The 23,338-nt window shown below is 35.2% G+C and overlaps 1 protein-coding gene across 7 annotated transcripts in view; it reads right to left on the bottom strand.

Annotated features, from left to right (window-relative positions):
• Positions 1-23,338, bottom strand: part of JAK2 (Janus kinase 2) — a 209,385-nt gene that overhangs the window by 67,142 nt on the left and 118,905 nt on the right. For 5 of the 7 annotated variants that reach the window (XM_037797956.1, XM_037797957.1, XM_037797959.1 and 2 more), the window contains 3 exons: positions 17,625-17,770; positions 8,318-8,639; positions 7,400-7,519 (listed from right to left, as the gene is read on the bottom strand). In XM_037797956.1, the coding sequence (XP_037653884.1) occupies positions 7,400-7,519; positions 8,318-8,639; positions 17,625-17,770 (588 nt within the window). Of the gene's footprint in view, positions 1-7,399; positions 7,520-8,317; positions 8,640-17,624; positions 17,771-21,187; positions 23,327-23,338 lie in introns of those variants that run through there. The other 2 variants (XM_037797962.1, XM_037797963.1) reach the window with 2 other exon arrangements.

Raw genomic sequence — 23,338 nt, 5'->3', positions numbered from 1 at the left:
TAGGAATGAGTGAGATGGTAAAGTTCATGTTGTATATACGTTTCTACAATTTTTTTTAAAAAAAGAGCAATTAAAGAGACAATGACAATTAAATGTAATATATAATCCTGGACTAGATTTGATAACAGAAGAGAAAAGGCTCAAAGGGACATTACTGGGACAAAAAAAAAAACTTTGGAATATAGACTGCAAGCCTTATGTCAATGTTAAATTTCCTGAAGTTCATATTTGTAATTAAGGTGGCTACATAAGTGAATACCTTCATTTTCAGGAAATGATCATGGAAGTATAATATGTTTAAGAAGCATGATACATACAACATATTCTTAAATATTTATAAGATAAATAGAATGATATGGCAAATGTGGCAAAATGTTAAAATTGGTGGATCTAAATATCTGGGGGTGGGGTATGTTGGCGTTCTCTGTATGGGTTTTGCATTATTTTTGCCACTGTCCTTGAAGTTTGAAATTATTTCAAAATAAGTTCAAAGTACCCTAACAGCTAAAACCATCTTGAAAAAGAAGAACAAAGTTAGAGGACACACTTCCTGATTTCCAAACTTATTACAAAACCACAAGAACCAAAATGGCGTGGTACTGTCATAAAGACAGACATACACACCAATAGAAAAATAACTGCTAACCATATGCCTGATAAGGATTTAATATCCAGAATATATAAAAAAAGTCCTACAACTCAACAACAAAAAGACAAACTAATTTAGAAATAGGCAAAGGACTTAAATAGATATTTCTCCAAAGATGATATACAAATGGCCAATAAGCACAGATCATTAGCCAAAGGGAAAATGCAAATCAAAACGTAAATGCTACCCCCTCACTATTATTATCATGATTTTTATTTAAAAAAAAGCAAACAAAAAAAAACAAATATGAGCAAGGATGCAGAGAAATAGGAACCCTTGTTGGTATACATTGTTGGTGGGAAAGTAAAATGATGCAGCTGCCATGGAAAACAGTTTGGAAGTCTTCAGAAAGTTAAATATAAAATTACCATATGACTCAGCAATTCCACTTCTAAGATACATACCCAAAAGAACTGAAAGCAGGGAGTCAGGCATATGTGTGTACACCAATGTTTATAACAGCACTATTCACAATAGCCAAAAAAGTGGAAGCAACCCAAGCATCCATAAACAGATGAATGGAAAAACAAAATATGTCAAACCTATACAATGGAACATTATTCAGACCTAAAAGGAATGAAGTGAGAGAGGAGCTAAGATGGTGGCATAGAGAGGAGTGGAAGACTGTTAGTCCCCCCCGGAACAATTCATAAATGACCAAAAAACTAGTAAATAACCTGGAATAACTGTGGGGAGACAAACGTGACTGTTCACTCATCATCCACCAACCTGAATTGGGAGGAATGCCCAAGATCACAGCATAAAATTTGTAAGTAAAACCGCAGAACCGCGCTGAGAGCCAAGACCCGAGAGCCCCTCCCTCACGGAAGCCTCGCGGTGCTAGAGAACAGCACGCTCTCAGCCCAGCTCCAACTGAGGGTTTAATGTTAACTGCTCAATACAGACAGCAAATCCTCAACAAGCAGACAGAGGCTTTTGGTGACAACTGACCTTGGAAGAGTCGGGGGACATATCTGTCTCAGGACGGGGAGCCCAGAGGATCGGGTGCTATCTCTGGCTGACGGGTGAACCTGGGAGCTTTTCTGTTCTTTTCTCTCTCTGTGGAGAAAATCTCAGCTGTTTTCAGCCCATAGTGCTTTACAGTAAAGATAGCCTCAGCCATTTTAAAATCAAAAAACTTTGATCAGCAGAGTCAGAGAAACAAAGAACTTATTGATATGCAGATGACCTCTCTGGAGGGGGCATAGCTTCCCAAGAGGAAAGGGAGGGGCCCAGCTCTACTGCCTGCCTTTCCGGAACCAGACCCCAAAGCCTGGGGGAGGAGAGCCACAGGCCACACCCTCTCACACAGGCGGTAACAAGCTGACAGGTGCACCTGCTGGGCAGAAAAGCACAGGTGTATCAATCCTCTAAGAAAAACCATCAGGGAAACCAGATACTGAGTATTTCCTCCTTCTGTGACCTGAGCCTGTTCTCATCTGGGAAAACCTGATTGGGGTGGCCTAGGAGGTCAGATGCCTAGACAACAGAAAACTACAACCCACACTAAGAAAAACGAAGCTATGGCCCAAAGGAACAAATGTACACTTCAACTGAGATACAGGAATTTAAACAACTGATGCTAAATCAATTCAAAAAGTTTAGAGAATATTTCGCAGAAGAGATAGAGGCTGTAAAGAAAACACAGGGCATACATAAGGCAGAAATCGAAAGTCCAAAAAAACAACAAGTAGAATCTATGGAAATGAAAGGCACAACACAAGAGACGAAAGACACAATGGAAACATACAATAGCAGATCTCAAGAGGCAGAAGAAAACACTCAAGAACTAGAGAACAAAACACCCGAAAGCCTACACGCAAAGGAGCTGATGGAGAAAAGAATGAAAAAATATGAGCAACGTCTCTGGGAACTTAAGGATGAAACAAAGTACAAGAATGTATGTATCATTGGTGTCCCAGAACGAGAAGAGAAGGGAAAAGGGGCAGAGGCAATAATAGAGGAAATAATCAATGAAAATTTCCCATCTCTTGTGAAAGACATAAAATTACAGATCCAAGAAGAGCAGCGTACTCCAAACAGAATAGATCTGAATAGACCTACGCCAAGACACTCAATAATCAGATTATCAAATGAAAAAGACAAAGAGAGAATCCTGAAAGCAGCAAGAGAAAAGCAATCCATCACATACAAAGGAAGCTTAACAAGACTATGTGTGGATCTCTCAGCAGAAACCATGGAGGCAAGAAGGAAGTGCTGTGATATATTTAAGATACTGAAAGAGAAAAACCGCCAACCAAGAATCCTATATCCAGCAAAGCTGTCCTTCAAATATGAGGGAGAGCTCAAAATATTTTCTGACAGACAATGAGAGACTTTGTGAACAAGACACCTGCCCTACAGGAAATACTAAAGAGAGCACTACAGAGTGACAGGAGAAGACAGGAGGGCGTGGTTTGGGAGACAGTAGCACAGCAATGTAAGTACACTGAACAAAGATAACTATGCATACGGTTGAGAGAGGAAGGTTGGGAGCATGTGAGACACCAGAAGAAAGGTGGAAAGATAAAGAATGGGACTGTGTAACTTGGTGAAATCTAGAGTGTTCAACAATTGTGATAAAATGTACAAATATGTGCTTTTACGAGGGAGAACAAGCAAATGTCAACCTTGCAAGGTGTTAAAAATGGGGAGGCATTGGGGGAGAGATGCAATCAACGTAAACTAGAGACTGTAACTAACAGAATCATTGTATTATGCTTCCTTTAATGTAACAAAGGCGATATACAAGGTAAATGCAGATAAGAGGGGAGGATAGGGGAGGCAATGTTAGACACTTGACATTGGTGGTGTCTGACTCTTTACTCTACTTTGATTTAAGGTTACTTTTCCTTTTGCTACTTCCTAGCTGTCATTTTTTTTCCTCTTTCTTTTGCCTTTCTACCTTCTTTGACTCTCCCTCCTGCCTTGTGGAAGAAATGCAGATGCCCTTATATAGACAGTGGTAAAGGCGGTGAACACATAAATATGTGACCATACAGAGAACCATCAATTGTTACTTAGGATGGAATGTATGGTGTGTGAACAAAACCATCTTAAAAAAAAGGGGGGGGGGGTTGATGACAAAACCTCGAGGGCAATATACTGAGTGAAATAAGCCAGACACGTAAGGACAAATATTGCAGGGTTTCACTGATAAGAACTAATTATAATATGTAAACTCATAAACATGAAATATAAGGTACCAAGATATAGGACGAGGCTTAAGAATGGGCAGTGGTTGCTTAGTATGAGCAGAATGTTCAACTAGGATGAACTTAAATGTTTGGAAATGAACAGAGGTGTTGGTAGGAAGATGTGAGAATAACTAACAGTGCCAAATGGTGCGTGAATGAGGTGGAAAGGGGAAGCTCAGAGTCATATATATCACCAGAAGGAAAGCTGGAGATCAAAAGATGGGAATGTATAAAACTGAATCCTATGGTGGGCAATGTCCATGATTAACTGTACAAGTATTAGAAATCGCTTCCATGAACCAGAACAAATGTATGACAACACAACTAGAAGTTAATAATAGAGGGGCATATAGGGACGAAATATATATCTATTGCAAACTATATACTACAGTTAGTAGTATTTCAACATTCTTTCATAAACAGTAAGAAATGTACTATACCAACACCACAAGTCAACAACTGAGGGGGGTTGGTTAGGGATATGGGAGGATTCGAGTTTCCTTTTCCTTTTTTTTTTTTTCTTTTTACATCTTTCACTTTATTTCTTAACTGGAGTAATGAAAAGGTTCTAAAAATTGAACAAAAATTAAGTGCCGTGATGGATGCACAGCTGTATGAGGGTACCGGGGCAACTGATTGTACACTTTGGATCTTTGGATAATTGTATGGCATTTGAACAATCCCAATAAAAATTAAAAAAAATAAATAAATAAGGAATGAAGTTCTGATACCTGCTACAGTTTAAATGAACCCTGAAGACATCATATTAAGTGAAATAAACTAGACACAAAAGGAAAGATATTGTAGAATTTCATTTATATGAAATACCCAGAATACACAAATACATAGAGATAGAAAGTAGATTACAGGTTTTCAGAGGTGGAACAGGGGGTGGTAATGAGGACTTAATACTTACTGGGTACAGAAAATACTACTCAAATGTATGCTTGAAAATTGTTAAAATGGGAAACTTTATGTTGCATATATGTTATCACAATAAAAATTTTTTAAAACACCATTAAGAAAATGAAAGGATAAGCCATCAGCTGTAAGAAGATATTAATTTCACATATATCCTACAAAAGACTCATATCCCAAATATATAGACTCTACAAAGTAATAAGATGATGACAAAACAAGTAAATAACAAACACGCAAAAGACTTGAACAGACAATTCGTAAAGGATGATTTCCAAATGAACAATGTGCATACGAAAAAGTGTTATCGTTACTCATCAAGGCAATGTAAATTAAACCCACAGTGAGCTACCAGTATGCATCCACCAGAGTTGCTAAGCCTTTTTTTTAGACTGATAAAATTAAGAGATGGGGAGGATATGAGGCAACTGCAATTTTCATATGCTACTGAAGGAATGAAGGAAGGATAAATTGGTGCAAACTTTGGAAAATTGTTTGGAAGTATGCTAAGGTTATCACCATGACTTAACAACCCCATTCCTTGGTGTATATAAGAAAAAAAAAAAAAAGAGTATATATGTCCATCAAAAAACATGTACAATAATGCTCATAGTAGCTTTACTGCTAACAGCCCCAAACTGGAAACAACCCACATGTCTATCAACAGAAAAATGAATGCAAAAGTGATATATAATGAAATAATGCTCAGTGATGAAAAGGAATGAAATAATTTATGTAACATGAATGAATCTTACAGAAATTACACTAAATAAAGTATTACTGCATTTAGATGACCTTCATGAATAAAAAAAAATTGACAGGAAGATGGCTGCCTCAACTGCAGGATGGGGAACGGAGTAGGAAGACGCATGTGGAAGCCTAGTGGGGCTACCAAAAATATTTTATATCTTGAGCTGGGTGTGGCTACATGGTTATGCACATATGTAAAAGTTCATGGAGATATACATTTAGATTATTAAGCTTTGCTGTGTTTCTGTCATATCTCAACTAAAAAGTAAAACAAGAAAATGACAAGAAAAAAAAAGACAGAAAGCCAGAGTGATCAGTAAAAGTAGAGTAAAAGAATTTGTAACTAACATAGATTGAGAAATACAATAATAAGCAAAAATCAATTGCCTTCCTATAACCAGAAATAATTTGTTAGAAAAATATATTGAGAAAAAGTTCTTAATCCAAATAAATAACAGAAACATATCATGAATAACATTTAGCAAGAAACAGTATATATCAATATGAATACAACTACTAAGTTACTGAAAAACATAAAATACTTGTATACAAAAAGAAATATAATGCATTCCAAAATAGAAATACAATGTATCCCTAAATGTATCCCTAAAATACAAAATGTAATATGGTAAAGAAATTTCTATTCAATTTAACCTTGAGTAATCTTTAGAACAGTTCCAACAAATATCAATGCAATGTTTTTAAGGAGATTTAGGAATACTCAACAAGTAAGGTAATGTCACAGTTAGAAGTCCGGGTTCTGAAATCATGCATTTGTGCTTAAACAAGGCATACCACTTAACAAACACTGTGACCTTGAAAAGTTCTCTGTATTGCGAGTCCAAATACCTTTCTGTAAGATTACAAATTCTTTGTTACTACAGGATGTTCACATTAGCATCCACAAACTCTTCCAGAAACATTTATTATAGATTCACAATGAGGTTGATTATTATTAATCTTTCTTTCATCCATCCATGAAATATTTATTGAGGTCTTTCTAAACTAGGCCTTGGAGCATGGTTCAAGATGCAGAGGGGACAAAAACATGTGAAAATATAATCCTTACATTTAAGAAGTTCACGTCTAGTGGGCAGTAGGTGTAAACTATCATATTTTTTCTAAGTACAAGAAAGTGTGATGACTAAACTAGATTGTAAATTAGTTACAATTTTGGTAATATAATCCTACAATGGCCAGACAGGTAGGTCACACAGATCCCTAAATTAAAAGAATGAATCACATTAATAAGATGTTTAAGTCAGGGGAATCAAAGAATATCTGAGTTAAAAAGAAAATAGAGCCATATTAATAAGAAATGTAAGAGCAAAATATAAAGTAATCCATTTCTTCCCTTTCAATTAAAATGAGGGGGATTTCTGAAGCTTCTCGGTGAAAGAGAAAGGGTAAAGCTTTCAGAATCAACTATGTCTTACAGGTTAGGTGAAGCTGATCTGAGACTGGTTTACGTTCTGGTATTTAAATTCCAGAGAACACTGTACTAATTTCCTTTTATCCTTTAATTAGGCAATATGACAGGCATTATGCACATCTATATGGATAAAAAAAGGATTATAGTCAGGAATGAGCATCAGAACAGGGAACTTGCACAACCCAGAGTGGGGGAAAAGCAATGGGTGCTTTATTCATCATAAAAATGGGTGAAAAAGAAGTTAATGTACAAGAAATTCTGGGAAGCTAATGCTGGTAGTGATTCAAAAAACTAGACGTAATAAAAACACTAAAGTGATGTTCATTTTTAGAGCTATACTTAAAACTATAATCAAAATCCCAACAGAAAAATAAGTATGGTATTAAGGTTATGAAATACTTATTTCTGACTAGTGTAAAGCATAACCATTATTTATTCATAAAGCAAACTTACCAGATTTTTACCATCCTGCTTATGGATAGTTACAATTCTGCTTTCATTTGAGAATTCCTGATTTGCTTGCTTAATGTTGACATCAATAATATCAGGAAAATCACAGTATGTCTGTAAATCCTGTGATTAAGAGCATTGAAATTAAAAACAGGAAGAATTTATGGAGTGTTTTTAAATCAAGACTTATGAAGGAGATAACACTCACTCCAAATTCTTTAAAATAAAAAAGGTATTAATAACAACAGGTACACATTACATGGGATTCTCTCTCCCAATAATCTGAACCTTAAAACTATACTGTATCTTGCTTTGGATTAAAAATGAGAGAGCATTAAAGGTGCCAGGAATCTAAAATGTGTTATAGTTGTCTTCAATCCTATCAACATTAATAGAAACCATTACCAGAAAATTGGAAATTTACTAAAGAGTGAAAATAAAAAATGAAAATCAAATATTCCTTACAATCTCTAATAACAATCTAAGAACACAGATATAAACAAAACTTTTAATGCAAACCTAAAAAATCAAAATTATTTAACAAGTATATCTTATAAAATCAATTAAAATTAATCTTTTCCATTTAACCAGATTTTATAATTGAGCCTCCTATTATAAACAGTGAAAAAAAAGGGAGGCAAAATTACCTTAAGATTACTTTACTCTTAGAAATTAACCCTTTTTCTGAAACTGTAAGAAAGTCATTACTAATTATTTTGTCATATAAAATTAAATAAAAATCCATTTAAGAACAATGAGAAAAGAACTACAGAAATATGACCTTGATGGCTTCACACCATTAAAACTGCTTCCTTCAATGAAAGAAGTACAAAATCATGTTTCAAATGACTAAAATTATTTTGCTTCCATTGTCATTCTACTTAAAATAACAAAGAATGAGAACATATCATTAAGGATTACCTGTTCTGTCAGTGTCTCACTTTCTTTATGTTTCCCTCTTGACCACTGAATTCCACCGTTTCCAGTTATTATAATGGTTGCAAAAATCTCCTCACCTGAAGGACCTCTTCCAGGTTCTTTTACTTCAAATTGCTCTGTGTAGAATGCAGACTGAAGAGTTTCCAGATTTATAAGATACTTAAGTTTCAAGTTTCTGGCAGTGGCTTTGCATTGGCTGAATTGCTGAATAAATCTGCGAAATCTGTACCTTATTCGCTTCCTTGTCAAAAAATGATAGTCTTGGATCTTTGCTCGAACACATTTTGGTAAAAATGTCTTGTAGCTAGGCATAAAGAGTGCACAAAGAAAAAACAAAACAAATTGGAAGATAAATATAAAACAAAATTGAAATAAGAGCTACAACACATTAGCCAAATGGAGAAAGCTGACATAAACACCTCCCAGACAGTACATCTTAAGATTTCACTTGATGTGAATACACTCCCTCTCTAGGTTACCTTCAATGTTTAGAATGGGAGATGCCAATTTTCCTCCTAATGGGGTGAGTGCTCACTTTAGTTAAAAAGGAAGTTTTTCTCAAATTTTGCTTTCTGTGATGATCTTACATAACATTTTCTTTGTCACTTAATGCACCATGCTGCAAATATTTCCTATGATGCTATACTCCAAAGTTTATCCAAACTCTGGAAATTGTTACATTTTATGGGATGCTACTGTTATTCATTATGCAAGCATACCTCTGTTGTATATACTACTTTCTTAGGCCAGCTTCAATAACTCCTAAAAACCCTTTATAATGAAACTATTACATTAGGAACATTCTGACTCTTCTTTACATTTTTCTCCAAGTCCAATATTAAAAGAAGGTAGATAATTTATTTCTCTGCTTTTTAAATATAGGGAAAACAAAGAACATTTTATTGCTGAAGGCACAAGTATTTTAAATGTCCATGCCATTCCCCTATCTGATAAGCTCTCATACATTCTACAACCCTCAGCTCAAACATCATCAAATCTAGTACACCTTTCTGGACCTTCATGACTACATCAGATGCTCCTCCCTTTTTATTCACAGTATCTTATGCAATGCTCTAAAATATCCCTTGTCACATCTTATTACATTTTAAGGATGTTTTTCTGAGCCAAAGCCATAATTAAAAATTAAGTTATATAAAAATAAAATTAAATAAGTTTTATTAAAAATAAAGGTAATAAATACTAAAATCTCACCAATTCCTAATTATTTTAGTATAATTTATTATTATCTATGGTTTTGAGATTATTCAGGGCTAACATATTTTAGCGGTGGAAATCTTATATAAAGCATTGCTATTACTCATCTCTTCCCCACTCTGCCTTCAGTGATGTCAGGTTGATACCTTGAAATCGGCCATGGTGTGAGTATTTATTACATGGATAACAGCAAAGATTACAAACAAATCAGGGCTTTTACGTTTTTATTTTTGACTTTTGGAGAGCTAATTGCTAAAAATTTACCAGCATACCACTTCTCTCCCTTCCCCACTCTGCCCTATACCTCTTGAGGAACTCTCAACTTTGCATTTAAGTATCCAGGGCTGCTAGAGAAAGCCATCTAACAAGGTAGATGGGTTACATTATAAATTTATAATCACCAACTTCAAATGTGCTGTGGTGGTTTGGAGCTATGTACCCTAGAAAAACATGTTCTTAAACTTAATCCATTCCTGTGGGTGTAAACAGGCTCTTTTGATGAGGTTACTTCAGTTAGGGTGTGGCCCAACTGACTAAGGATGGGTCTTAATCCTATTACCGAAGAATTTAAAGCAAAGGCCTCAGAAAGAGAAGCCAGAGGGAGCAGCCAGGAAAGTCAACAGAACTTGGAGGAAAAAGGAGAAGCCAGGAGAGGCTGCCATATCCATTGCCATGTGACAGAAAAGCAAAGGACCAAGAATCGCCAGCAGCCAGCCCCATCGCACCAGTCTTCTGGGAGAAAGCATTGCCTTGATTTGGACTTCAAGCCCCAAAACCATGAGCCAATAAATTCCTGTTGTTTAAGCTTATCCACTGCATGGTATTTGTTTTAGCAACAAGGAAACCAAAACAACAGTTCTCATCACTGTCATCACTTTTACAACATTTCTTTGTTCAACTAATTTTCCCAAGTTCTGCAATCTCTCCAATTTTCTCAAATCTCCTACCTTTCTTTGGCCCCAAACCTCAGCTACATTTCTTCTCCCCTTCGGCAAATGACTTCCCCTCCTTCTTAGGGCTGTGGGGGGGGTGGTCTGGGAGATCTCTAAGCAGAACTCTCTCACTATTCTGGTAAGCAAACCCACACACATCTGTACTCATTCTCTCCTCCCTCCCACATATTATGATAAATGAGATATAAACCTACCACCTAAAGCCATTTATTCCACATGAATTTACCTATAACTTCTACTTACCCTAACATTCATATACAATCTTAGAATTTTACTCTATTTATTATTCCTCTCTTATCCATTTCCAATCTTAAATGTAAATTCTCTTTATCCCATATCTCCCTCTAGCCACAACCTAACTTTTTGAAAGAATTGTCTGCACAGCTATTTCTACTTCATGCCTTTCATTTATTCCTCAATTCATGGAAATGTGTCTTCTATTCTATCATTCCATAAAAACTGCTTTGGCTATGATCAAGAAAAACTTCTATGTTGGTTAAAAAGCAATTTTCCATGATTACTGGGCACTTTTCAGCAGCATTAAATATTGATGATCATTCCTCCTTGAAACTCTCTCCCCTTAGCTATCCTGACTTTAAATCCCATCTCTTTGGCTATTCCTTCTGAGTCTTTTTTGCTGGCTCATTACTCTTTACTTGGTGAAGAGCAGGTTGGGAGTTCCTCAAGACTCAATTATGGGCTCTCTTCTTATCTATCCTCACTCTCTCTTTAGGCGCTCTCTCTATGCAAATGACTCTCATAACTTTCTCTAGCGCTGCCCTCCTAAGCTCCAAATCCATAAAATTTGCCTAGTCAATTTACTCATTTTAATTTGAATGCCAAAAAAGCACCTCAAACAATGTGTCAAACCAAACCCATGAGTCCTCTTAATCCCCTCTCCCCAAAGATCTTACAGGATTCCCCATCTGAGTAGACAGCACTCCTCTCCATCTACTTCTGCAAACCCCTGAAACCCAGGAATCACCCTTCACCCCACCTTTTCCCTCATCCCTCATTACTCAATCCATCACCACATACTCTTGCTTTTACCTTCTAAATATTTCTCTTATCTCCCCATTTTGCTCCATTATTACCACAAACACTCTAAACCAAGTAACCACCATGTCCTGGAAAAACTCTCTTTCTCTCCCCTCATTAAATTCTACTCATTTTTTAGATCTCAAAAGTCACACTATTCCACTGTGGAATAGGTTGGAATCACTAAACTGTTTTCCACAGCAGCTGCTCCATTTTACATTCCCACCAATATACGAGGCTTCCTGCTTCTCTTCATCCTACTCTTTGAACTCCCCTTATTTACTCCGACCACCCTCTCATTTGCTGTCTACATTGAAGTCATGGGAATCTTTGTAAAATGTAAATCTAATCATTTTGCCCTAACTTAAATCCTTGCGAGATTTCTTATTGTACTTAACAATCTTGACATGACCCATTAGGTTCTACATGGTCTAGCCCCTGCCTCATTTCCTACTAACTCTTTGAGCTCCAGACTTAGTGACTCTTCATTCTTCCTATGCTCCTTTCTGCCACAAGACCTTTTCCATTACTCTCCAACTGTTTATCATTCCGCTCTCTCCCCTCATTTAATTCTACTCATTTTTTAGATCTCAAAGGTCACACTGTTCCACTGTGGAGTAGGTTAGAATGCCAAACTGTTTTCGACAGCAGCTGCACCATTTTATGTTCCCACCAACATTTGACAGCTCCTATTTCTCTGCATCCTCACCAGCATTAGTTATTTTTCCTTTTTTTAAAATAAAGAGCCATTTAAGCGGATATCCGGTGGTATCTCATTGTGGTTTTGATTTACATTTCCCTACTGACTAACAACATTAAGCATCTTTTCATATACTTATCAGCCATTTTTATATCTTCTTTAGAGAAAGGTCTATCCAATCCTTTGTCCATTTTTTAACCGGACTGTCCTTTTGTTGTTGAGTTATAGGAGTTCTTTATAAATACTGGATACTAAACTCTTATCAGATATATGGTTAGCAATAATTTTCTCCCATTCTATTGATTGTCTTTTCACTTTCTTGATAATGTCCTTAGATACAAAAAGTTTTTAATTTTGATGAATACAATTTATCTATTTTTTCTTTTGCTTTTCAGTGTAAAGTTTAAGAATCTATTGCCTAACACAAGTTCCTGAAGATATTTCCCTATGTTTTCTTCTAAGAGTTTTATAGATTTTATCTTATATTTAGGTCATTGATCCATTTTGAATTAATATTTGTATATGAATGAGAGATAGGGGTCTACTTTCATTCTTTTACATGTGGATATCCAGTTCCCAGCACCACTGGTTGAAGAGACTGTTCTTTTCCCATTCAGTGGACTTGGCTCAAAATCAATTACCCATAGATGTGTGGGTTTATTTCTGTGGTGTCAATTCTATTCTAGTGGTCTGTACGTGTCCTTGTGTCAGTACCACACTATTCTGATTCCTGTAGCTTTGTAATAAGTTTTGAAATCAAGAGGTGTGAGTCCTACAACTTTGCTATACTTTTTCAAGATGGTTTTGGCTATTCAGGGTCCCATGAATTTAATGATAAACTGTTCTATTTCTTCAAGGAAGGCTGTTGGAATTTTGCTTGGGCTTATGCTGATTTCTTAAACGTTCCAAAAATTGAGTTCCTAAAAGGTTCTAGAATTGAGGCTTGCCGTAGACTATTCTACTTTTGTACCATAGAATGTAATATGCATTTTATTATTACAATTTGAGTAGGTCAATTGAAATTCTAATATTTGATTATTTAGACAAGGAGTCTACAGATATGAGAGATGTAGCTCACTAGCCATGTAAGTGGCCTTAGCAGAGTACCCTATAATGTCTTCCCATTCACCAGTTCTCTTCTTCCCACCCTTTAGCAACCCGGATTTTAAAGAACAGATGAAGAGAAGACAGAAATCTTTCTAGCTTCCCTCACTTTCTACAGCCCAATACCTAAGCCACAATGTCCAATTTGGATGTGGCATACACAAGAGTAAGTAGTGCACAATAACATACATAGGGATTCATGTGCATACATAGAGGCATGTTTGCACAGACACAGTCACACAAAACACAAAGGCACAGACACAGAGATACACCTTACATGTTTGTTTTTTTAGTCCAGAAAAGAATACATATTTAGTTATACTGTCCATAGATCCATAACCCACTATATGTTTCTGAGGGAAAAGCAATTCATTTTATTCTGCCAAAATTGAATCATTCTTCTGTTCTCCTATCAATCCTAAATATTTTAAAACTGAGTACAGTTCACTGATTATTTCTTAAATACGAGCACTAGATGAGAATTCAGAAAACATCAATAAGTTATATTCACGTTAAATTATATGAAGAAGGGAGACATGTTTTCAAGACAGGCATAAATTATTTAACCATTATTAAAATAACATGGTAGAAGGAACAAAAAAATAGATCAATTATACTACTTCAAAAATTAAAAACTTTTGTGTGGTAAATACCTTCAAGAAAATAAAAATACAATGCACAGAATTGGGGAAAATATTTGCAAAACATATCTGAAAAAGACTTGTATAAAAAATAAAGAAAGAATTCTTACAACTCAATAATAAAAAGACAAATAGCCTAATTTTAAAATGGCAAAGTATCTGAATATGCATTTCTCCAAAGCAGATAAACAAATAGCCAACAAGCAAGTAAAAAGAAGCTCTGGAGGTTAAAAAAATACTCCTAAACAATCAGTGGGTTAAAGAAGAACTAGCAAGAGAAACTGCTAAATATATAGAGATGAATGAAAATGAGTACACAACATATCAAAACTTAAAAAGATGCAGCAAAGGAGGTACTGAGGGGAAATTTATAGCTCTAAATGCATACATTAAAAAGGAAAAAAAAGCTAAAATCAAATAATTAATGGAACAACTGAAGAAGCTAGAAAATGAACAGCAAACTAATCCTAAACAAAGTACAAGAAAAGAAATAACAAGGATTAAAGCAGAAATAAATGACATAGAGAACAAAAACACAATAAAGAGAATAAATAAAACCAAAAGTTGGTTCTTTGAGAAGATCAAGATTGACAAGCCTTTAGCTAGACTGACAAAATAAAAAAGAGAGGACCTAAATAAACAAAATAATAAATGAGAGGGGGGACATTACTGCAGATCCCAAAAAATTTTAAAAAGTCAAAAGAGGATACTATGAAAAACTGTACACCAACTAACTAGATAATGTAAAGGAAATGGACAATTTCCTGGAAACACATGAACAACCTAGACTGACCCAAGAAGAAACAGAAGACCTCAACAAACCAGTTACAAGCAGAGACATCCAATCAGTCATCAAACAGCTTCCCACAAATAAAAGCCCGGGGCCAGATGGCTTCACAGGGGAATCCTACTGAACTTTCCAAAAAGAACTGACACCAATCTTACTTAAATTCTTTCAAAAAACTTAAGAAAATGGAACACTACCTAACTCATTTTATGAAGCTAACACCACTCGAATACCAAAACCAGGTAAGGATGCTACAAGAAAGGAAAACTAAGGGCCAATCTCCCTCATGAATATAGATGCAAAAATTCTCAACAAAATACTTGCAGATCAAATCCAAAGACACATTAAAAATATCATACACCATGACCAAGTGGTGTTCATTCCAGGCATGCAAGCAGGGTTTAATGTAAGAAAATCAACCAATGTAATACAACACATTAACAAATCAAAAGGGAAAAATCAAATGATCATCGCAATAGATGCTAAAAAAGCATCTGACATAATCCAGCATCCTTTTTTTATAAAAACACTTCAAAAGGTAGGAATTGAAGGAAACTTCCTCAATATGATAAAGGGCATATATGAAAAACCCACATCCAGCGTAGTATTCAATGGCAAGAGACTGAAAGCCTTCCCTCTAAGATCAGGAACAAAACAGGGATGCCCGCTGCCACCACTGTTATTCAACATTGTGCTAGAAGTTCCAGAGAGAGCAATCCGGCAAGACAAAGAAATAAAAGGCATCCACATTGAAAAGGAAGAAGTTAAACTGGCATTACTTACAAGAAGATATGATCTTATATTTGGAAAAACCTGAGAAATCAACAACACAGCTACTTGAGCTAATAAACAAACTGAGCAAAGTAGCGGGATAAAAGATTAATGCACATAAGTTAATAATGTTCCTATACACTAGAAATGACCTAACTGAAGAGACACTCAAGAAAAAGACTCCATTCTCAATAGCAACTAAAAAAATCAAGTACCTAGGAATAAAGTTAACCAAGGATGTAAAAAACCTATACATAGAAAATTACAAAACATGTTCATGGATAGGAAGGTTAAATATTGTTGTCAATTCTATCCAAACTCATCTACTACAGATTCAATGTAATTCCAATCAAAATTCCAAAACCCTACCTCACAGACTTGGAAATGCTAGTTATCAAATTTATTTGAAAGGGAAAGATGCCTCAAATTGCTAAAAACATTCTAAAAAAGAAAAACAAAATGGGAGGACTTATACTTCCTGACTTTGAAGTTTACTATAAAACCACAATAGTCAAAACAGCATGGTATTGGCCCAAAGACAGACATATTGATCAATGGAATTGAATTTAGAATTCAGAAATAGACCCCCAGATCTGTGGTCGACTGATCTTTGGTAAGGCCCCCAAACCCACTGAACTGCAACATAACAGTCTCTTCAACAAATAGAGCTGGGAGAGTTGGATATCTATATCCAAAAGAATGAAAGAGGACCCCTACCTCACACCCTACACAAAATTTAGCTCAAAGTGGATCAAAGACCCCAATATAAGAAAAGTACCATAAAACTCCTAGAAGATAATGTAGGGAAACACCTTGAAGACCTTGCATTAGGAGGTCACTTCTTAGACCTTACACACAAAGCACAAGCAATGAAAGAAAAAATAGATAAATGGGAACTTCTCAAAATTAAAAGCTTCTGTACCTCAAAGGAATTTGTCAAAAAGGTGAAGAGGCAGCCAACTCAATGGGAAAAAATGTTTGGAAACCATGTATCTGAAAAAAGACTGATATCTTGCATATTTAAGGAAATCTTGAAAATAAAAAAATAAAAGAAATCCTACAGCTCAATGACAACAGTACAAACAACCCAATTATAAAATGGGCAAAAGATACGAAAAGACATTTCTCTGAAAAGGAAATACAAATGGCTAAAAAAACACATGAAAAAATGTTCAGCTTCACTAGCTATTAGGGAGATGCAAATTAAGACCACAATGAGATATCATCTCACACCAATTAGAATGGCTGCCATTAAACAAACAGGAAACTACAAATGCTGGAGACGATGTAGAGAAATTGGAAATCATTCATTGTTGGTGGGACCATACAATGGTACAGCTACTCTGGAAGACAGTCTGGTGGTTCTTTAGAAAACTAGATAGCAAATTTCCCTTCGATCCAGCAATTTCACTTCTCAGTATATACCCAGATTTGAAAACAGTGACACGAAGAGGTATTTGCACACTGATGTTTATAGCAGCATTATTCACAATCGCCAAGAGATGGAAACAACCCAAATGTCCTTCAACAGATGACTGGATAAACAAAATGTGGTATATACACAAGACGAAACACTAGACGGCAGTAAGAAGGAACGAGGTCGTGAAACATATGACAAAATGGATGAACCTTGAAGACATAATGCTGAGCGAAACAAACCAGGCACAAAAAGAGAGATATTACATGTTACCACTAATGTGAACTCTGTGAAAAATGTAAAATAAATGTTTATATTGTAGAATATAGGGGACCTAGTGATAATAGCAACTAGTGCAGGGGGAACAATAATTTAATAAAACAGATAAGTTATGGAGCGCAATCTTAATGTTATGGGAATGCTCAGGAACGACTATGGTTTGTTAAGTTTTGCAGAGTATGGTAGGAACATGTTGGAAGCAATGTAGTTATTTTAGGTTGTTTTTCTTATTCCTTTGTTTTGTTTGTTTGAAATGTCTTTTTGTTTTGTTTTTAAATTTTTTGATAAAGGTAAAAAAAAGGGTATGGGGAAACAGAAAATACAAATAAGTTATATAAAAACTCTACTCCCATTTATGTGTATAGAGCTGCCTAAAGAAATTACCTGACAGAGTTATAGATGGCCAGTGGAGTTTGATCCTTTTCTTTGGCTATTCTCATCATATCTAACACTGCCATCCCAAGACATTCTTCCTGTGTTTCATGACTCACAGGTACTTTTATCCATCCATGCACAAAATCATGCCGCCACTAAAGGAAAAAAAATAGAAGGAAATAATCTCACCATAAGTTTTACAATCATATTTTAATCTATTGTGCTTTAAACTTGAAATGTGCTTTCTAGAACATATGCATTAGAAGGATAAGTCAGCTCCTCCTTTGATTATCAATAATTTTACCAACATATTTTAGTAAAAGTTGTTTTGCAAATGGAAAGTGGTTCAAATAGGGCTCCCAATTAAAGAGTACAGATGACATCAGTCTGATATTTCACTGCATATATCTTCAAATTATATCCTGTACATCAAAATTACCTAAATTAAAATAGATATTTATTAAATATGTACTAACTGCCAATTATGTTCAAAGCATTATACTAAGGGCTGTGTTGTATACAAAGAAATATAACATGTGGACTCAGTCCTCAAGGAGACTAAATTGTATCAGTGAAGATAAGGCATGTAAACAAATAATCATGCCAGATACTACATAGTGAGTACCACACAATAGGTACTTAAGGAACTCAGAGGAAGGTGAGATCATATCCAGTTCGGGCAATCAGGGAAGGCTTCATGGAAGATGTAAAGTTTGAAGTAGTTTTTGAAGATGAAGAAATTTTTGACAAACATAAAACAGAGTGAGGAAATAGAATGACAAAAAAAAAAAAAACAAAACAGGCATATTCAGAGAAATAAACAAGTTTGGGTGGAAAGGACAGGTTATGTAAGGAAAAGTATAAATTAAAGCTTGGAAAAGTAAACTGGAGTCAGATGGCATATCCCCTTGAATGACTTCATCATATAAGCAATGGGGAACCATTTTCTTAAAGCATCAATTTCATCATGCCTATTCCACTGGTAGAGTAGTAGTAACGATAGAAGTGCTTTAAGTAAATATTCAGGGAGATACTTTAAGAGATTGCTGTAATCTGATGTAGGAAACAGAGACACTAAAAGAGTTTGAAAAGAAGTTGATAACTATACAACTACATATAAGGAATGAAGAAAAGAGAAAAGCAGAGGTTTCAAGATTCTGAACCTGGATGATATAGGGATATGGGTAAAATCAGATTGAACATTTTATGATGGTTAGGTTCATGTGTCACCTTGGCCAAGTGATGGTGTCCAGGTGACTGGTCAAGCAAGCACTGGCCTAACCGTTACTGCAGGGACATTGTGGCTGGTTAACAAACCAGAAGGCTGGTTTATTAAATCATCAGTCAATTGGCTGCAGCTGTGACGGATTATATCAACGAACTGTATATCTTCCACAATGAGAAAATTCAATCAGCTGGATTTAATCCAATCAGTTGAAGACTTTTAAGTGAGACAGACAGAGGACCCTCACTTCTTCAGCTAACCAGTGAAGCATTTCCTGAGGAGTTCATCGAAGTTGCCAGTTTGTTTCCTGAGTAGTTCACTGAACGTCTTCATTGGAGTTGCCAGTTTGCTGCCTGCCCTACAGAATTTGGACTCGTGCATACCCAGAGTTCTGTGAGACACTTTTATAAAATCTTACATTTATAGACATCTCTTGTTGATTCTGTCTCTCTAGAGAACACCAACTAATACACATGTTATCAGAGAAGAGGAAAAGAAAGAAAGCAAAGGTATAAATATTCTAAAAGTAATACCAAATATCTTCGGAAGAAGAAACTAAGAGTCATTAGGTAGACTGAATCATGTACACCAAAAAAGGCATGCTCTTAATCTTAATCCATGTTCCTGTGGGCATGAATTTATTTGAAAATAGGACCTACTAAAGACGTTATTAGTTGTTGTGGCCAAATTGAATCAAGGTGGGTCTTAAACCATGTTACCGGAGGCCTGACAGAAGAGATAAAATTTAGACAGGTTTGTCAGTGGAAACAAGAAACTGGAAGAAGATGAAAGATGTCAAAGCCAGAAGACGTAGACGCCAAAGTCAGATAAAGCTGTAGGAGGTGAGAAAGAAACAAACTGCCATGTGACAGAGGACTGCCATCATCAGAAATTAGTGACTCTGGAAGAAAGTATGGCCTTGCTGACATCTTGATTTTGGACTTCTGGTCTTCAAAACTGTGAGACAACAAACGCTTGTTGCTTAAGCCAACCCATTGTGTAGAATTTGTCACAGCAGCTCTGGCAAGCCAAGAGAGTTTTTGGTACTAGAAAGTGGTGTGCCTCTACGACAAATACCTAAAAATGTGGAAGTGGTTTTGGAATTATTAATGGGTAAAGGCTGAAAGAATTTTGAGGTGTTTGGCAGAAAATGCCTAGAATGATTTGAAGAGACTGTTAGTAAAGATTCAAATATTAAAGACATTTCTGGTGAGGACTCAGAAAAAAAGTGAAGAGGGCTGTAGAGAAAGTTTCTATTGTCTTAGAGAATATTTTTATTGTCCAAGTAGATTGTTGGTAGATATGTGGACATTAAAGGTTCTTCCAGTGAAGGAAATGATGATGTTAATGGAAAGCAAAGGAAAGGTTATCCTTCTTATAAAGGAGCAGAGAACTTGCAAAACTGTGTTCTGATGTCAGATGGAAGGCAGAACTTGAAAGTGATGAACTTGAATACTTAGCTATGAAGATTTCCAAGCTGTGTATGGAAAATACAGCCAGGTTTCTCCTCACTACTTAAATTGAAATGATCGTGGTAGATTGATCATGTACCCCAACAAAGGACACGTTCTTAATCTGAATCCGTGTTCCTATGGTTGTGAACCCATTTGTAGATAGGACCTTTGGAGGATTTTATTATTGTTAAAGTGTACCTAAATTGAATCAGGGTGGGTCTTAATCCATATTACTAAGGTCTTTTATAAAGAGAGGAAATAAGGTTGCAGTCAAGTCAGTAGAAACCAGAAACTGGAAGAAGCCAGAAGACAGAGAAGCCAGAAGGAAAGAATGAAGCAGATCACCCTGTGATGGGGGACTGCCACCCCCAGCACACTACTAACTCCGGGAGAAAGCATGACCTTGCCAACATCTTGATCTGGGACTTCTAGCCTTCAAAACCATGAGACAGTAAACGCTTGTTGTTTAAGTCAACTCACTGTGCAGTATTTGTCCTGTCATCTCTGGCAAACCAAGACAAATAATAATATTAGCTGAAATACTAATATTTAACCAAACTTTTAAACTAGACAAGAAATATACAGAGTCTTCTATGTTTTATGTGTGTACCTCCTTTCTTTTCGATATAACTTAACTCTTGATAGTAGTTTTTCTTGAACTATTTAAGAATAATTTTAACATAATAAATTTATGTTTGTTTATTTTCTATTAACAAAACGTAGATAGCATTTTAGAAAAAGAAGATGAACTATATTACTTAAAAAGAACAAACCATGAAATTATCAGTATTAATCAAAACAAATGCCTAAAATATTGGTAATAAAAAAATTAATTCAGGGAAAGTGTTAGATTTCCTTTAGCTCAATTTTAAACTTATGTTCACCATACGTACTTTTGAAAATGAGCAAGTATCATGCTTTTTAAGTAACAGCTACAGATAACTGATGGCTAGGTAGATTCTTTTCAATAACTTGTTTTGGTTCCATATAGTACAAAAGACCAATAGATTATAAATTCTGCTCATCAGGATATTCTGTGGAACTCATGCACAAAAAACAATGAGTATATGAAGAATCAGTGAGAGCAGTACTAAAAACATAACCAAGTACGCATCAGAGAAAAGTTACAGATGAAATACAGTCTTAAATGCCAAAGCATACTATTCTAAGCAAGCATTCCTTAAACATCACAGTGTATGCCAATAAAAAACTTCATTTCATTAAAACTATAGCAAACTGGTTTTCATCTAGATAGCTGACAACATCGGAAACAAGAAATTTACATCTATTTTCAGCCAGACAAATAAGAAAACATAGTCATTGCCATAAAATTAGAAATTACCCAAAGAAAGAACATGGAGTAAAATATCAACATTTTGGTTGAACAGATATAATTAAAAGTTGTTCACAAGTCAGCAGTTTGTTTATTTGCTGAGTAGCCATATTTGATGACACAAAAACAATTAATCCCCAGAGGAAAATGAAGTTTAAAAGGGGCACCTCAAGTTAGCTTTTATTTGCTTACCTTTTCCAAACTTGTCTTTCTACAGACACTGTCTTACATGCTTTAAGGACAGTTTAGTGGCTTACCTGTTTTTAGGTTATTTACAGATGTCAATAGATTCTTACACTTTGGTGATGCCACTGGTCAAATTTGCTATATAGTCTACAACAGGCATATAGTCTAACCTGACAACCAACACAATCTGAAAATAAGTTAATTACTATCTTATTTATTCATTGAGCACAGATTTAAAGAAACAGAAATGTTAAGAAATAGAAAATTACATGTGATACTGTCTAGACATAATATAAAATACTATTATTCATATTATTTTGCCTTCCTAGACAAAACAATCCCTCCTAGAAAGAAAAAATAAGATATTCTGAAATCATCCACAATTTTTCTAGATCAACAGTATGAGACAGCACTATATTAATATTAGTCTAAAGTAGTAGCTGGATAGTATTGGAAAACTTGCCTCATTAATGGGGCTTAACTAGTTGCCACCAAAATGAACAAGCTCCACAGCACAGATGAAAATAATGCAGTCATAAAAGCAATAAAAATTCATAACCATATACAAGAGTCTCTCAGAAGCCAATCTCTTCCTTTTTTAATGGCTTCTGAAGCTAAAGAAAGCTGTATGAAAATTGGTTGGTCTCATATTCCAGTAGAGAAATATTTTTCAATTTGTTGCTCATAAAGTGAATTAGCCCTACTAGGTTTCTTGTAAATTCGAGCCATGAGGATCTGTGAAGCTATTTCCTATGATATTAACAAATAAGACTTGGAACTCCTTAATCTGGCACTTTGTGGATACCAACAGCATATCTTTACCCAAAGGCACTAAGAACTTTTTCTTACTTTAATTTCCACTCATACTTGAATCAGCAACACATAAAAGCAAATGGTATTTAATGAAAACATTGAAATTTATGTTTACATCAAGATAATAGATGCAAAATCATTATATAATATTCAAGCACACTACAAAAAAGTAACAATAGTATTAATAAGCACATAACTGGGACACAGGTCTCAGATTTAGTATCAACACCCAGCCACCCTCTCATGAAGAGGTACACAAACTATACTGGTTCATTTTGAATGTGGTCGCCTACTTTCCTTCCATTTCACTACCCACTATTTAAGTCTGAAATTGTCCAGGAATTAAAAAACAAACAACTTTTGAAAACTCTTCTTAAAAGATATTTTACTGCCTTTTATCCCCAGCCACTTATGTCTCCATCGATTACATACAAAACTTGGGCTATGCTTTGTGAAAGCCTGAAAATGGTCTAAAGTACTAAAATAAAAATAAAGAGAAAAATCACAAGATTCAACTCAAGGAATCTTTTAAAAATAGTTCTTGTTTTCATATTACCATGGGATTAAAAATTAATGATAAAAAGATCCAATTTTGTAACCCCTCTGCACCTGCTGTGCAAGATAAAACAATAGCTTTCCCTTACATGATGTTTTTCCTGATTAAGAGATAATCTATACAGCAAGATATTTATCATATGACATGAGTAAAAAT

This window comes from Choloepus didactylus, chromosome 10 (assembly GCF_015220235.1).
Source record: "Choloepus didactylus isolate mChoDid1 chromosome 10, mChoDid1.pri, whole genome shotgun sequence".
In the NCBI taxonomy this organism is placed as follows: domain Eukaryota; kingdom Metazoa; phylum Chordata; class Mammalia; order Pilosa; family Megalonychidae; genus Choloepus; species Choloepus didactylus.
The sequence above is the reverse complement of the archived record's forward strand: the minus strand, read 5'-3'. Positions and strand labels throughout refer to the sequence as shown.